General features: G+C 38.6%; 1 protein-coding gene across 1 annotated transcript; it reads right to left on the bottom strand.

The window, feature by feature from the left end:
- Positions 1-3,443: 3,443 nt before the first annotated feature.
- On the bottom strand, positions 3,444-14,950 carry LOC124138997 (osteopetrosis-associated transmembrane protein 1-like). The gene is made up of 6 exons (XM_046505942.2): positions 14,242-14,950; positions 12,749-12,857; positions 8,504-8,628; positions 6,696-6,836; positions 4,940-5,105; positions 3,444-3,933 (listed from the first exon to the last, which is right to left on the bottom strand). Exons 1-6 carry the CDS (start codon positions 14,569-14,571, stop codon positions 3,854-3,856), a joined length of 951 nt encoding a protein of 316 aa, XP_046361898.2. The 5' UTR covers positions 14,572-14,950; the 3' UTR covers positions 3,444-3,853.
- Positions 14,951-17,611: the final 2,661 nt, after the last annotated feature.

Genomic DNA, 17,611 nt, shown 5'->3' with positions numbered 1-17,611 from the left:
CAGCAGACAAATCTGCTTTTAGAGTTGGAAAACGGTGTTGCCGCGATATCTCAAGAACTAAACACTGGATTGTCTTCATATTTGGAACTATGGTGTATATACAGACTCCGCAGACACCAGTCGGTTTTGGTGACCTTGATCCCATTTTCAAGGTCACAGCAGACAAATCTGCTTTTAGAGTTGGAAAACGGTGTTGCCGCGATATCTCAAGAACTAAACACTGGATTGTCTTCATATTTGGAACTATGGTGTATATACAGACACCGCAGACACCAGTCGGTTTTGGTGACCTTGACCCCATTTTCAAGGTCACAGCAGGCAAATCTGCTTTTGGAGTTGGAAAACGGTGTTGCCGCGATATCTCAAGAACTAAACACTGGATTGTCTTCATATTTGGAACTATAGTGTATATACAGACTCCACAGACACCAGTCGGTTTTGGTGACCTTGATCCCATTTTCAAGGTCACAGCAGGCAAATCTGCTTTTAGAGTTGGAAAACGGTGTTGCCGCGATATCTCAAGAACTAAACCTCTCGATTGTCTTCATATTTGGAACTATGGTGTATATACAGACACCGCAGACACCAGTCGGTTTTGGTGACCTTGACCCCATTTTCAAGGTCACAGCAGGCAAATCTGCTTTTGGAGTTAGAAAACGGTGTTGCCGCGATATCTCAAGAACTCATCGCTGGATTGTCTTCATATTTGGAACTATGGTGTATATACAGACACCGCAGACACCAGTCGGTTTTGGTGACCTTGACCCCATTTTCAAGGTCACAGCAGGCAAATCTGCTTTTGGAGTTAGAAAACGGTGTTGCCACAATATCTCAAGAACTAATCGCTGGATTGTCTTCATATTTGGTACTATGGTGTATATGGCGGGGGATATTTCGTCACTCTGTGACAAATACTTGTTTACAGCTGTTTACAGGTTTTAAAATTTTAAGTTATATTTAATAGTTATTTTTCCCACAATGATGGTGTGTGGGGACAGTAAATATTAGTCTTTGCATCAGCACAGTGTAACTGATCAAACTTCAATTATTATCTTTAGTTTAAACATATTTATTCAACAATTATTATCTTGCACTCTGAAAATCAACTATGTGAATAAGTAACTCTCTGATGTCATCATTTTTATTTTAGTATTCCATGAATAATGAATAAATCAGATCCTTAACATATACATACTAAACTCATATGGACATTAATCTTGTGCATTATGTGGTTTGTTTCCAAATAAAACAACTCTGAAATAAAATTTAATAGGAATTAATTTAATTTAATTACAGTAACAGTACTTGTAACAGTACATGACTTTTTTGTTTGTTTAATCACAAGAACCATGGTGGCACATGAGTTTGTAAGTTTGCCACAGGTTTCTTAGAAAAGGCTATCTCAGTCTTCTGGTTGGAATGAAAAGAAACATGCCTGTGTACATGTTTACCCTTGCCAGATGTATTTTTTCCAGTCGGCCAATCCATTACTTTTGTTCACCTTATGTGGTCTATTTTATACATACAGGTACTGCTTCCAACCTGTTTTTTCTTTGTATGCAATCACAGTATCACAACTTCCTCAGCTGGTGTGTATAAAAGTTCCCCTGTCATCATGAAAAAAGAATTATAAAGGAAAGTCATATTTTCATTCAAAAACATATCTGTCTTTCCTTGAATACTCTTTGTCTAAGTGCCAGAAATGTCAGTGTCATAAAAAAATTAAAAACAGATTTTCATAAGGACTTTTCTTAGGTAGACCTAGATCTAAGTCAAACCATGCGACAAGTTAGGTAGAACTATAACCTTATAAGCCCTCATTTCTGAGGTGTCCATATTTTAAACATTTTTAGGACTAAACGTGATCCGTGTAGATCTGCCTGTTTTGTTATGTAAAACAAATTCTTGTCTTAAAAAATGAGAAAAGGAATCATTCAGACGAAATTTTTTTATCCCATTGATTCACGAAAATCAGTTGAAATGTACAGTGGTGACTTTTGTACCCAAAATTTCTAGTAATTTGTTACCCAAATGGGTATGTGATTTTGTAGATCTACCTAGAATTATTTCAAAAATATACATTAATTTGGTGTCTTAAACTTAACATATCACTTTCCTATCAAAACAATTCATTCTAACTTAGGTTTAACCAACTTAACTGGCCTCTCCTTCAGTGACAAGACGTCAATTTTCTCTCAAAACTAAACAATCAATTTCAAGGATCACAGTCATAATCATATTTGGAACTTGATGAAATATTTTATTGTGTGTTCTGTTCATCTACATGAAAACATAAATATAATTATAGATCTATTTTCTTATTTTCTTGGGTACAAATTCACAAAGTATTTTGGGTACAATTTAATTTGTTTTGGGTACAAAATCACATATATAGGAGCCTAGAATCTATATATATTTACACTAGCCTACCTCCTTGTGTACCAAAATTTTATCGGTTCAGAGGACGGGAGGTTCTCAGAAAGTTTTCAACAACATCTTTAATATTTAAATTGTTCTTTTTGTAATGTTAGACCTATAACAATATTATGTTATTATTATGGCATATCAATACGTTGTATCGCTCTCCGTTGCGTTCGTTTTTAGAAAATATTTTAAAATTAAAATCATCGAGCGTGAAATCCATTACGGTTTCGGATTTAGACTTGCACATTTGATGGCGACAATCACGAAGAAATATGAAACAAATAGGAGTAAAGACTGCTCTCCAGATCAATAAATAGTAAAGAGTTGACGAAAATTAGTAAATTATGTATTTTCTTTTGAATTTGAATCTATTTCGGAATTTCTTTATGATAGCTTACCAACTTTTGCATATTTTGCTTCCATGTGTCACATGCGGTACGTGCTTCCGGTTTCAGAAATGATAGCTAAAATTGCAAGTATTTTGATTATTTCTCGTAAAATGCATTATTTTGCTATTGAATGGTTTACCTAGAATGTATATCAGTTCAGATTTTGCGTATCATCCAATATTTGTCATTTTTCGCAGTGTTTGTTGACTTTGTTCAACCACAGGAGTCCGTATCTAAAAATAGACGCCCTCATGCATATTCATGACCATCTCCACACGCGAGCTCGCCCTTCGGGCTCGCGTGTGGAGATGGTCATGAATATGCATGAGGGCGTCTATTTTTAGATACGGACTCCTGTGTGTTATGCTATTCGCCTGTCGAATGGGTTCGACATCAGATGCACGGGGATGGACACCTCTGTCGAATGGGTTCGACGTTAGCGTGCAGAGCTTTAAGCAGTCAACTCTTACGACAAGCTTCTGTTGCTGAAGACCTATTCTAGCCCGGATCTTCACGGGGCGCATTCATCATCTAACCCAAACCACTTGGCACTACATGTAGTCATTACTAAAAGGTCAGGAAAAACACATGGATGAGCTGTAATATCTGCATCAAAACAAATGGAAAAACTTTAGAAAAGGAATTTTTTTTATTTACATTGGCTCATGAATAAACCAGCATTAATACAGTATCTTGTACATCTTAAATTAATGTAAAGGCATACATGTTATTGCACTGAGTTCCATGATTTGAAAACAAAGGAATGTAAGTTGATAACTAACTTGTATTACCATACTGCACCTCTCCAACTGATGTGTACTTATGTAAACAGACATAGACACGTTTCCTTGGCAAAATATTATGGTATAGTTAGGGTCTTTGTCGTATATTGAACTTTCGCCTCATATCATGTAAAAAGCAACAGTTTAATAGATCATGGATATTATATGAAGTGCAACATGTGATCATGGTGATGTGTTAAGAAATGTTCAAATCAAATTTCTTCCTCTTGCAACACAACTAGAACACAATATCACTATTTATGTCCTTTGGGAGTTGAGAAGCGTCTGCTGACTGTTACTCATTGATCCATAGGATTTGGGATGCTTCAGTCTCTTTTCTGAAATGGATATATTTTAGAAGAATTAGGCAAAATCTATGAAATTAACTCTATAATAATGATAATTCTGGTATACTGAAAAGAAAAATGTATATTTTTCAGTATATTTTTATGAAATTTTGTGCTCAGTCTTCACTACAAAAAAAAAGAAATCCCCCAAAATATTCAAAAATCCCTCACATTTTTTGTTGAGTATATAATCATTCTAAAACAAAGGATTGACACATCAGTTAAACAGTTCAAACTACAATCAACGCTAGTTTTCAAACTAATCCGTCAGTCACTTTGTTGAACCATCAAAGACCGTGTTTCCTCCAGAAGTCCGAGCGTTATTCAGCTGCCAAACTTGTCATAATGTCAAGAGTATAAACATTTGATGTGAGTGTATTTCACCAGGGCTAACTGTTTTCATAAGGTTAAGGATAAATTACCTTTTAAGCAATCATGATATAGGTGAAACATTTTTTGGTGTAAATTAACCAATGGAAGTCACTGATGCCACCGCACATTGAAATACTCTGTGGAGGAGGATAGTTTCCTTGCAAATAACATACTCAACTTTTACATTCAAACATGAACATGAGGAAGAATTTTTTGAGTAATGAGTCAAAACAATAGTTTCATTAATCATATAGTAAGGCTTCTGTGAATATTACTTACGCTGACGATGGCCATTTTATGAAATGATGTCCATGAAATGCCACAAGCTCTGCTTGTTTTTAACTTAATAAAGTTATACATATGCAAATGGTACCACATTGGCGAGTTTGACCTTAACCTGACCAAAAAGGTTGACTTGGCTATGTAATTCAGGGTTAGAACTTAACACTAGCCCAAGCCCGGGGCTAGTACAAATTCCTGTGGACCAGTACAAATTTTCCCATTGTTTTAACATTACAAGGGCATTTTAACTTTACCGGGGCTAGTAAAGCTTTCAATTTTAGTTCGAACTATGCTGTAATACAATGTATGATACAAAACAAAGCATTTGCAGATGAGCACTTACGCACAACAATTGTCCTCTCATTAACTTGTCCAGTTAGTCTGTTGCAAACGTAGAATATCACAGGCAAAGCACATATAACTCCAGTTATGACCAACACTGGTGCAAGCTCTCCATTACGATGAGAACAGTGGTAGCCTTCACTCCACATCAGTCTTGTATAGTTCATCTGAAACAATACCAGTTACAGTCCCAATACAAGACAACTTCATGGAGAAAGCACAAAGATAAAAATTGTTTGTAAAAATATTTTTATATGACAGACATGGGCAGATGCAGCTTTTTTGAAAAGGGGGGTGCACAATTAAGATCTATTTATTGTCCTTGGTGGTAATTTATACAGAAATAAAGATTTTTTTCGAAATAAAAAGGGGGGGGGGGGGGTGCGCACCCCCTCTCTGTATCCGCCCATGACAGATAAGGGAAAACCGAATATACTCAGATAATGACACACAAAGTCATCACAATGGGTCTCTGTTGAATGTTTCAAGTGGTTGTTAATGTATAATTTATGGCAGGATTCTGTTGGTTAGATTGTTCTTTAATGTCGCTCTCAGCAATAATCCAGCTGTATGACGGCAGTCTGTAAACAACAGAGTTGGAACCAGACAATCTAGTGATTAACATCATGAGCATCAATCTCACAATTGTGATACAATGAGATGCTTCAACCAAGTCAGCGAGCCTGACCACCGGTTCCCTATAGTCACCTCTTACAACTAGTCACCTCTTATGGCAAACATGGCTTGCTAAAGACCGATTCTAACCCCAATATTCACGGGTACCTGTCCACGTACCAGCACAACATTTTTGTTTCTCTGTGTATGCCAAATATAATCAGGATGGTAAAATAAAACCACAAAACTGTGTAGCTAATCTGATTGTTCACAATATTTGCAACACTACTTGAGTCCAAATTGAATTCTGCAAGATTTTCATGCAATTTTATTCAATACACTTGGTTGCATGTGAAAGTTTGTGCTATCACCACTGATCACATCTACTGGAGTGAGTGAGTGAGTGAGTGAGGTTTTATGCCGCTTTTAGCAATATTCAAGCAATATCACGGCGGGGGACACCAGAAATGGGCTTCACACATTGTACCCATGTTGGGAATCGAACCCGGGTCTTTGGCGTGACGAGCTAACGTTTTAACCACTAGGCTACCCGACCGCCCCTACATCTACTGGAAACCATGGTAACAAAACTATTAAATGTAAACAGCAGATTTCTTATTCATTTCTTATTCTTTTATTCTCACTAATATCCAAAATGAACCACATTTAAGATCACATGAACCCTAAAATATTTACATCCCGAAAATGGCATCATTTAGTTGTATGCCCCAAGAATTGACCATGTTTACATTTTTCTAAAATGAAATCCCAAGTGAAGATGCATGCTTCTTTGTTCTGACATTATTTTCGCAAGTGGCAGTATCAACAATGATCACAGTTGTTAGAACAGGGAGCCGTTGTACAAAGCAATCTTAGCACTAAGGTGATCGTAACTCCAATAACTTAGTACAGACCAATCAACCAAGTCATCGAAGCTTACAACCAGCATAGGTTGCAGGGGATCAACAGGGCATCACTTAACGGATTGGGAGTGTAGACTCTGTGACTTAGTCGTAAATTGCTACTCATAATATCAATCACTGATATGTCTAATTAAGACTTGAAAATATGCAAGCCATTGTCACATAGGTGGAATATTGCTAAGTGTGTTGTCAATCAAACAATGATCAAATTCAACTCACCATATCCACAACATCCATACAGATTTGTGATTTAGTCTCGTCCATGATTGCTGTGTATTTGTCATTCAGAGACCTGTATTGTGTTTGACATTTGACACAGAACGAAGAGTTCCCATGCTTAATACTCTCTGGATCGATATCCTGTTGGAAAATGTTAGAATTCAATCATTGACAAACAATTTACAAGCATGTGGTATTCCAGGATTAGAACTACATGTGAACTCAAAAGCTTTACCAGCCCGGGTAAAGATAAAATGACCTTGTTATGTTAAAACAATGGGGAAATTTGTACTAGCCTTAGGAATTCGTAGTGTTAAGTTCTAAAACTGGAGTCTTTTCGTTAAAAATTGGCCGCAATAATGTTGCACCATTGACCATAGTAGATACAGTGGAACCCCACTTATCCAGAGCCCAGATACCCAGAAACCATGCCTACCGGACGATATTTTTATGAAACAAAATACATACTACCGGGGGTACATAAAATGTAGAAATCCGGGTCCCTGGATCAGGGCAGTGAATTTCAATTAAGGACGGTGCAAAATACACAATCACAAATTCATATAGAGTTTCCACCTCACAAAATTCATTCGTGCATGATATATTTCTTGATGACATTTTTCATACATGATTGAGTTCCTCTTTATATGATTAATCAACCTCAGCTTTCATATCGTAGAGGTAAATATGGTTCTAATCATGCTAATTAATGTTTATGTGTGGCAGGTTTCTTCAACCTCTCCGTCACAACTGTATAAAAAAATAATTGTACAATAATAGTATCTAAACTAGGCAAAACATGCATTTCTTCCAACATCAGCTGTTTCAATTATAAACGGCGTTGTCACAATACCATTCAGGTCTGTGCGACACAATGTATTTCATATATTAAACATTCCAAAATTTTCTTTAGTTCAGATTTCAAATTTTGAACTGATAATTTCCAGGGCATTTTCTGGAATGTTAGTCGACAGTGCCATAATGCTTGAGAAAGCTGCTTTCCAATTAATAATAATGCCATTTCATTGGTTGATCAATGTTTGTGAAAGGTCGTTCTGATGTGTCCTGTACTGGGATGTCCTCAGACTTTCGTGCAGCAGCAGTGAGCACAATCTCATTAAAATCAGATCTCAGTTCTCGCTACTGCTAAACAAAGATCTGAAGACATCCCATTAGGGGTCACGTCAGAACGTCCTTTCATCCGACCAATCAAGGCGTCGCTTACAAGATCATGAAAGTGACAGTCAGAATGTGGTTTCTAATCACACAACCTCGAAAACTTTAACACGTGGTATTCCGAACGATAGTTACAGGTTTAACGACTGAATCCATATGATCTAGACCATCTATTAGCCATTCCAGAATGTTCTTTTGTTTAGGTTTCAAATTTGTAATCCAGAATTTGTCAAAATATGTTTCGAAGCGTAGTTGCCAATTTGAAATTAGTGCTGTAAAGCACAAAAAGCTGCCTTCTGATTGGTCATTCCATTGGTCGGTCAAAGTTCGCGCAAGGTCGGTCTGACTTGACCCGTAATGGGATGTTCTCTGATCTTTGTTTAGCAGAAGCGAGAACTAAGGTCTGATTTTAATGAGATTGCAGTGAGCATGAAGATCTGACTTAAATCAGATTGTAAACAAACCAAATGAATTGAGAAATAGGTAGGCCTATTGTATTTCATGTAAATTTTCAATGCATGCATGCATGCATCAGTGAATCGTGAGACCCTAGTAATAGTAATCATGTCAAAACATATCACCATGATCATAGACAAGTGTCTTTACTGTAAGATGGATGTCCTCATCCTTACCTGCATCGTGTTGTTCATACAGTGTGTCATGTTGTTAAACAGATCAAAGAACTCCAGCGTGCTTTCCGCAAGAGTTGAATTGACTGTGGCATTCACACTCTCTTCAGTTACGCTTGCAAAACATTCTGGAAATATTTAATGTTTATGTAAATCATCAAAAACACAATGTTTAGGCAATACAGTATTATCAGATTATGTCACAATACCACCTGGGTTTAATTAAGAACTGAATTAGATATTTTTTTGCGTTTATGGAAGTATAAACGTAAAAACTGTGTGCACATTTTACATAGATCTGCTACATGTACGCAGATTTATGCAAAGTGTGCACTGTTTACTTCGGTTATACCTCCTCCATAAATACAAAAAAATACTGAAGTCAATTCTTATAAATAAATCTGTTAACAATGGTAACTTCACAGACTGCTTATTTAATCATTACACAGAAAAAGGTTGACAAAAACACAAAATCAGCAGCCCCACCCATTCTATTATCAGCCAATCAGGCCTAAGCAAAAACACAAAATAAATTGCTTGGAATCACTTGTAATTCATGTATAGCAGCTTGACCAGTATTTCAGTCTTATCATGGGTGTTAAATGCCATGACCAACTGAAAATCTTTTCAAACTAAAGTCCTGTCGGAAATGCTAGAAGAAAGACTGTTGCTTTTTAATCATGAGTAATTACTGATCTACATTCCTGTGGTAAAGTATTTCAGTCCCAAGGAGTCCTATTGATAACTTTACAGGAGAAAATCCAAACGAAAAGAATATCCAATGAGGGAAGTCTGAAACGGACCATAGAAATGTGTGCATGCGACTATGTTATAATAATAATATTGTAAATTTTACATTAAATTGTATATTTATCCTATCTCAAACTGTGCATTTCTTCCGTCTTCTTTCGACCCTTATTGTCTTGAACAAAGTTTCTAGCTTCTGAAAACAATTCATCCGAACACATCCCAGCATCACCATGGTCACCACCCAAGCAAATGGGTCATGCACTGTAATCTCGTGTGTTGTGAACTCACATGACTGAATCACCTGATCACCCCTACCACATCATTCTCTTTTTTGGAGCTGACAGGCTAGAGGAGCTGTGATGCAGGGATGGTTGGGTGGGCATATAGAGTGTGAGAGAGAACAAGTGTATAAATATACAATTTAAGGTAAAATTTACAAATTTTTAAACTTATCCTATCTGACACAATGCAGTTATCCCACGGTTGGACGGTGGGGCGCAGGTACACTAGCCTGTAGAGACAACAACCGTGAGCCATACAGGAAGGAGCGGGTGCTACACAGTGATACAAATAAAGAATCTATAATACTGCCTCGTGTTGTAAAGATGACAACTCGTGAGTGGGTACAAACACCATAACAGGTGATGGGATCCCTTTATGCTAGTTGAATGTCACAACATGAAATCGGGCTTAACATTTTGTGGTTTCGCAGGACATCCTTACACGAACAACGGCCTAGTTTTGAATAGAGATCTATTCAGCATATGACTTATAACCAATAGGGAGGGGTCTCCAGGCCCCGAAGCCTCCAGATAGTTACGGAGCGCTCTAACTGGGCATAAATAGATGTCTTCATGGTCATCTGGGCTCAGGATGGACGCCACCAAGGGGATGGTAAACAAACGGTCTGGCTGTCCCGGAAGCTGATTCTTTGACAAAGACCTTCCCATTCTGTATTCTCTCAAACTGGACCCTGTTAACATCAAGAGTGTGGATATCACTCACTCTAGCAGCTGTGGCAAGGGCCAAGAGAAAATATGTCTTACGGGTGATCAACTCGAAGTCTTTCTCAGCAAGTGGTTCATACTCTGCAGAAGTCAAATGGTGGAGGATGACATTGAGATCCCAAGTGGGTGGCTGGTTGTAGTGGTAATGACGAAGTTGATCACAGCGAGATACGTAGCCAAATTGGATCCTTAAGCTTCTGAGTAGGTTCTCCCACAAGATGGCCAGCGCCTTGTTGTCCCATGCCTGGGAGAGACCAACTGTGGTAGCTGATCGTTGAGCCTGGTTGCAAAGAGGTCGACTTCTGGGCTTAGGTGAAGTTGGCAAATCCAGGGAGTCGGCTAGGGCATTGTTGGTCCTGGGAATGTGCCTCAATGTTTGTTGTTGATATACCATATGACTGATAGATTGTCCAACTGCATCATGAGGTGTGACGCATGAAGAAGTTCTGCCCAGTGGGACACCACCACAATGACCGCTTTGAATCTGAGGTTGTTGATATGGAGTCGCTTGTCTACGATGGACCAGCGTCCTGATGCCTGTAGATCGTGGAAGTGCAATCTTCAGCCAATGGTCGATGTACTGACGGAGTGTTGGGTCGGGACGAACGGACGCAAAGAGACTCTGGCTCAAACATTCGACAACCCCAACACCACTGAAGATGCGGATGCAATGAAATTGGTAGGAGATTAGGACCTGGCTACTGTCTTTCTGGAGGTAGGGCTTGAAGTTGAAGTTGACCTCTTTGAGTGCTTGTGCCTATGTTAGAAGACCTAGCAGCTGTTGTCATTGGCCTAGACATGGGGGCTGTCTGAGTGCAAACAACACGAAACGTATCTTCAACCACCTGTCCGGCAAAACGAACATCATGCCCAGTCTGGTGTCGCACAGAGCCCTCATGAACTGGATCTGTTGAGTAGGAGTTGTCTTGGGCTTTGCATCGTTGACAAGCCAGTGTAGCTGATGAAGAAGTTGCAGTGTAAACTCTAGATGTTGCAAGAGGATGTCTGGATCTGCAATAGTTGATGTACGGCTCGAAGATGATCCCTCGATGTGCAGGAACTTCATGATCGGCTTGGAAATACGGGCCAAAGACATTGCAAATGGGAGCTGCTTCCATTGGCAGTGGCAGTCTTGGAAAATGAACTGGAGGAAGTGTCTGTGCTCCCAATGGATGGGTATGTGTAGATACCCATCTTGAAGGTCGAGACTGACCATTGGCCGGATGATCGTTTGATGGAGCCTGATGGACATTATTTGAAAATGCCGCAGATCTTGAAGATACAACGCGATGAACATTTTCAGGTTCAGCTTCATGTTGTGTTTCTTCGGAACTAGGAAAATCAGTGAGTAAAATCCTGGGTTACCTTGGTCTGACAGTGCTGGACGCACCTTAGCCAATAGGCTGTTTCATATATGCATGACAATATGAACATTTTTAAAGTTTATCACAATTTTACCTGTAAAAGTAACTACTTAGGGTAATCACAGTGTCAGTAAGGATAGGCTAGATTATGTAGATTTGCCTTATTTTGATAGATGCTATTTACATAGCCCTATGATTCGTATTTAATAAATGAAGACACAAAAGCACTTTTCTTGCATTTCTTGCACTGTACTTCAGCCTTGAGACTCACTCTCTCCCATTACATGCTAGACCATGTTAATGGTGACTAAGGGGGTACATTAATACAGAGAGTATTTTTATGCCTTCATCAATATCAGGATGGCGGACACCAGAACCAGGCTTCACAAATTGAACCCATGTGAGGAATCAAACGTGACAAGCAACCGCTTTAACTACCAGGTTAACCCAATGTCCTTCACTCACTGAATAACCATATTGTTTTATGTTAACGTTATAAAGTTAGGTGGGGTGTGCAACAGAGGGTGTTTTAATACTGCAATGGTATTGCAGAAACTCAAAACACTTTTATGATATAATTGCCACATACCTACCAATGATACAAGTATTTCAATAGTTCATGTGTGTTCAACAGTATTGTGAACGTTTGACAAGTGTCTTTTCTACCCTTCTAGAGGATTTTAGGTATTATTTGTGATGAAACACAGCCTAAAGGACTGGTCATTTATCATAAGGGGTGGAGAGCCGGTGGGATTGGTCTAAGCACTGTATCATGTGTTGCTGCCCCCACCCACCATTTCATGTATCAACCCCCCCACCCCACAAAAAAAATAAATAAAAATAAATATACATATACTTGCAACATTTTGTCATCATCATTACCCACCTCCCCCCAAATAATGTTGTTAAAATTTATTTAAAAAATGTGAAAAAAGTAGAAGCCTCAGAAATTTCACTGGTCCCAAATATTTCAACCATGAAATATCACATCATGCAAAGAAGATGAAGAAGGGCTAAGAATAACTGCTACCTCCAGTCTGGTTTGAATTTGTGTTTGTTTTGTCGTGAACCTTTGTACACAATGAATAGAATGAGTAATACATGCACACCATGACAAGCAAACCTACGTGGACAGTAAGCTGTAGTCCACACGTTGTTCATGTTCTGATACACCAGAGTGAGCACCTGTACCCGGTCAGCCGTCAATAACTCCTTCACACAGTTTGCATCCGTGGTCTAAACACAGTAAAGAGAATTAATTATGTGAACATGATCCAAGTAACTGGTAATGCAATGTCATTGTACTCAATGATTGAGTTTTTTTGTTTGTTTGTTGTTTAACACCACACTCTGCAATATTCCAGCTATATGACGGCGGTCTGTAAAAAATAGAGTCTAGGCCAGACAATCCAATGATTGATATCATGAGCATCGATCCACGCAATTGGGATACGATGACATGCACCAACCAAGTCAGCGAACCTTTTTCGCCTCTTACCACAAGTATTGTGACCTTTTACAGCAAGCATTGGTTGCTGAAGACTTATTCTACCCCGGATCTCCACGGGTCCTCAATGACTGAGAATGATAGTGGATAATAAACATAACCTATCAATACACAATGCCATTTAGAAAGTGGTCAAATGTAACAAATGTTATATTATTTTCTAAGAAAGTGTTATCCCAGATATAACATTTGTTACTTTAAACATAATCTCAACCAAGTATATATTGATAAAAAAAATCAAAACTTCTTCAGCAAGAATCACAATAATATTACTTTGATTGACTAGCATTGATATTTTTTATATCAATAGACACTCAGTGAGTTGAAGTGAAGTGAAATGAAATGGAGGCTATACATTGCATTCGCGATTATTTCACTCAAAATAGTGACATGCATGTATATGTGTGTTTGGTTGCTTGCCCTTGTCAAGACTTGTGTGCTAGCCCACTTAGATACCTGCAGCAGTTTAACATTGATACCCTGATCAGACATTGTATACACAATCCGAGCCAACCAGTCTTTGTATTATTCTCTCAGTGTCGAGTGCCAGGCAGGGTAACAACAAGTGCCATCTTTTAAAACCTTTTGGTATGACCCTCTATCCATCACACCACTGAGGCAAGTATGTATCAGGATGTATAGGCAGGAATCAAGCCCTTGCTCTACAATGTCTAGTACCCTATTCACATGCACAACATTTACTCACATAAGTAATTTTACATATGTGTAACTACACATACATGTGTATACATAGTATATGTAAATGTACTATGTGTTCACATGAAAATCAACTTAGGTGTGTAAATAAAGTATGTAAATGGTATAAGGCACACATATTCATAAGTTTTTTCACCACTTTTAACATAAAACAGGATGTTTACCAATCAAAGTTGAATGAGAAGAGAGTTACTTTACCGAAATCTTCACATGAAGCAACATGTGATTGATTTAATTTGTACACAAAGTTTTAACGCCTTGAAACTCAAAGAAAACACCATCCAACCAGCTCTGGATGTCCACAAAAAGGTGCATGTGAGTGGGGTATAAGATGTCATGATGTAGCTGGAATATTGCCGACTGTGGCAGCAACAACATTCACAGACCCATACTTACCAAATCTGTATAAACTGTTGATGCCCGCTCATAGTAAGTGACACAAGTTTCACAAAATCGAAATGGTCTTGCATTTTCGACAAGGCATCTTGTGAAAAGTGAGGATTCTTTGGCAAAATGTTCAAGGAAAGCTTTACATGTCTGCACAATACCACTGGAGGAAGAGTTACTTATGTCTTCAGTGTAGGACAAACTGCCTTCCACACCATTAGGGTTGACAAAATTCCATAACGAGTCTTCTAATTCAGAATTATCTAATGTCTCTGACCATTGAAATTTGTCACACAGCATTATTACTGTAACCAAGAGTATGCAAGTCCTAATATTCATTGTTGAGAGATACAATTTTCAACAAATAATCTTAAGTACGAATATGATACTAAAATTCGTTCGCTGGCATGATACAGCACAATTTTATACAAATAGGATGGAAATTCTTGTGATCTGAGATCATGTGATGATTTTGTTTCCTTCCTGGCTTCACAATTTCTCTCAGCGTGCATCAGCGGCATACAGCCATCACCGTAATCACCAAGGAGCTAGAACTACACCATGTAGTAATAGTGACATTCACTGATTAAGCTTCAATTGTCAATCATTCATGATTTAAACATATCGCTATCAACTGTCCTAAACTGACTAACAGTGTGTCAACCCCCTTCTCCTAACATAACATAAACACGGAAGTCGACATCACGCGCTAATAGGGCTAAGCTCCGCACCGAGTTACTCGTGATCGCACGCTGTGGACGAGTATGCTCAGCGTATGCAGACATTACATTGAAAGGGATCGCAACACTAAAATGGATTTCAACATTTGTCAAGCTGCTCTGTCGGTGATAATTTTGGACTAAGGGATTTATAAGTATTGAATAAGAAATATATTTGTTTTGTCAATTAGTTCAAAGTGTGTTTTTATATTTTGGTTTAACGTGAAATGTGTTTTTATGTCTTTATTCCTTGAATTCCATCACGAATATAAGACGTTTCACCACAAGAATAAGAGGGAGACATTTTTTTAGAATTACGCACGCTTTTGCGAATGGGTAGTTATCTTTCCCGAAATGTTGCACAATCATACACGCTGAGATTTTATACATGTATATCATATTGAAGATCCGGGGTAGGATAGGTCTTAAGCAACCCATGCTTGCCGTTACATTGTCGTAAGAGGTGACTAACGGGATCGGATGGTCAGGCTCGCTGACTTAAATTAGTTGACGCATGTCATCGTATTCAAATTGCGTTGATCGACGCTCATGTCAACCACTGGATTATTTACAGACCGACGTCATTTAGCTGGAATGCGGCGTTACAACAACAAACAACAATATCATTAAAAAACCCGACCGTAGCCTTACTGGCTGGATATCATGTTTAGAAGTATGAATATTTATGTATTGTTGTCCTATAAATGATGGAACCACACCAGTGCTGCAACCTGCATACCCGACAATTAGAATACCCTTTTGAGTGAGTGAGTGAGTGAGTGAGTATGGTTTTACGCCGCTTTTAGCAATATTCTAGCAATATCACGGCGGCTAAGACTAGAAATGGGCTTCAAACATTGTACCCATGTCAGGAATCGAACCCAGGTCTTCGGCGTGACGAGCGAACGCTTTAACCACTAGGCTACCCGAACGCCCCTTTACTCTTTCGAAGTAGACTTTGACTGAAGGTCTATACAAAGTTGAACAGCTCGCAGCTTTACCAGAAAATTCTCACAGCGGACAGGATAGTGTCTATGCTTTCTCAAGGGAGAAGAGGAACACTCCCAACTATACAGCATGGCACAAGACCTAAATTACCTCCATAACAGAGGTTTGTCTGGTCCAGACTCGATTGTTCACAAACCGCCGTCATATAGCTGGAATATTGCTGAGTGCGGCGTTAAACAACAAACAAACCAAGCCATGACAGAAGTGACGGTATATGAGGGAACTGCTCAGAAAATTTTCAAATTTATCCATATACGAGGAACAACATTTAAGGGAACCCCTGTCATTTCAGGTTAATCTTGGTATCGAGACACAGTTACTGAACGCGGATTCGCTCAAACTTTGGACATCGCACGTGTATAACACAGTGTTCGAAATACCTGCCTGCCCGACCGTCCGAGACGGGTTGATTTCAACTCGGGCTGCCAGATTTTCAAATCCCCCTGCCCGACGGTCGGTTTATATTTCATATGTTATGATAAGCATTAATTCACATGTAAAGATGAATGATAAAATGTAACCAAAAAGAAACCCCGTTAGCTTTTAGACAACCCTAAAATTTAGCGATGCGCTTATGCTACAACGTCTACAGTGGACCAATGCCGTGCAATATACACGACTGGAAAACTCCCTTCTCCGCCGTGAGACGCGAACGCTGATTGGTCTATTAGTTTCCTACACAACAAACCTGGTTCCCGGTCTCAGTTCCGCTACGCTACATTGTATATTGCTCCCCAAAATGATAACTCTACACCATAGTGCGGGTATCGTTTCTCAAAAGATATATCAAATATCGATTTAAATTCGATTGAAAGTTTTAATTAAATTATCCTGAGAAACATATGATTATAGTGGGCAGGCAGGTTTTGGTCAGGCCTGGCAAGTATTTCAGCTAGCCAGTCCTGTGGTCTGGCTGAATTTTCTGGGAGTTTCATACCCTGGTATAACATGACGTCAATGCCGTTGAAGCTGGCCGATCGTTTTTATAACGAAAAACAAGAGGTGGCGGGTAGAAAAGGAACTCTTTCCTAAAAAAATAACTTATTATCTTGAAATTTCACGATCTTTATCTTGAAATTTAACTCAGTATGCATCTTGAAATTTCAACTTCGTATCTTAAAAAGTTAAGAAAAAATAAGAATACGAAAAAAGTACTCACCGTGTGCTTCCGTTCCAAATACATGCACGCGATTATCACATCTTCCATAGCAGTTTGTTATGTATAGGTATTTTTGTTGAGTAACTTTCCTGACTGATGACGTTGTATATGACAAATGCATCCATAAAAGTGGGTATAAATGACACATTCATATTAACAGTAATGGTTTTATGTTTTTTGCTTCACATTTTGTCACCTCAAACGCATGTCATCATCTTCAAAAGATTGCACAATATTTATTACTGACACAAGGACATGACGTCAGAGCATCGTTTAGTGGAAAATATGTTTTTGCGACTTGACGTCAGTCAAGCGGTCATCCTGGATTATCCAGCGTATCATAGTCCAGCTTGTATAATCATACGCTGGATAATCGATGATGTCAGGAACCACATCTACCCAGAATGTAGGGGGTGTAACACTCTCCTAACCAGAGTTCCATGAAAGCATGTCTGTCCCAAAAAAATAATTCTAGTTTACTTGCAAAAATCAA

The sequence above is a fragment of the Haliotis rufescens genome, unplaced genomic scaffold (genome assembly GCF_023055435.1).
Source record: "Haliotis rufescens isolate VD_foot unplaced genomic scaffold, xgHalRufe1.0.p SCAF_5, whole genome shotgun sequence".
Lineage (NCBI taxonomy): Eukaryota > Metazoa > Mollusca > Gastropoda > Lepetellida > Haliotidae > Haliotis > Haliotis rufescens.
The sequence above is the reverse complement of the archived record's forward strand: the minus strand, read 5'-3'. Positions and strand labels throughout refer to the sequence as shown.

Excerpts from the sequence above, each read along its gene's own strand:
- LOC124138997 (XM_046505942.2), bottom strand. The coding sequence starts at position 14,571 with ATGAATATTAGGACTTGCATACTCTTGGTTACAGTAATAATGCTGTGT. Across the intron at positions 8,629-12,748 it reads GACTACAGCTTACTGTCCAC|AATGTTTTGCAAGCGTAACT; the intron begins GTAGGTTTGCTT and ends AAATATTTCCAG. Across the intron at positions 5,106-6,695 it reads GTATGGATGTTGTGGATATG|ATGAACTATACAAGACTGAT; the intron begins GTGAGTTGAATT and ends GTATTGTTTCAG.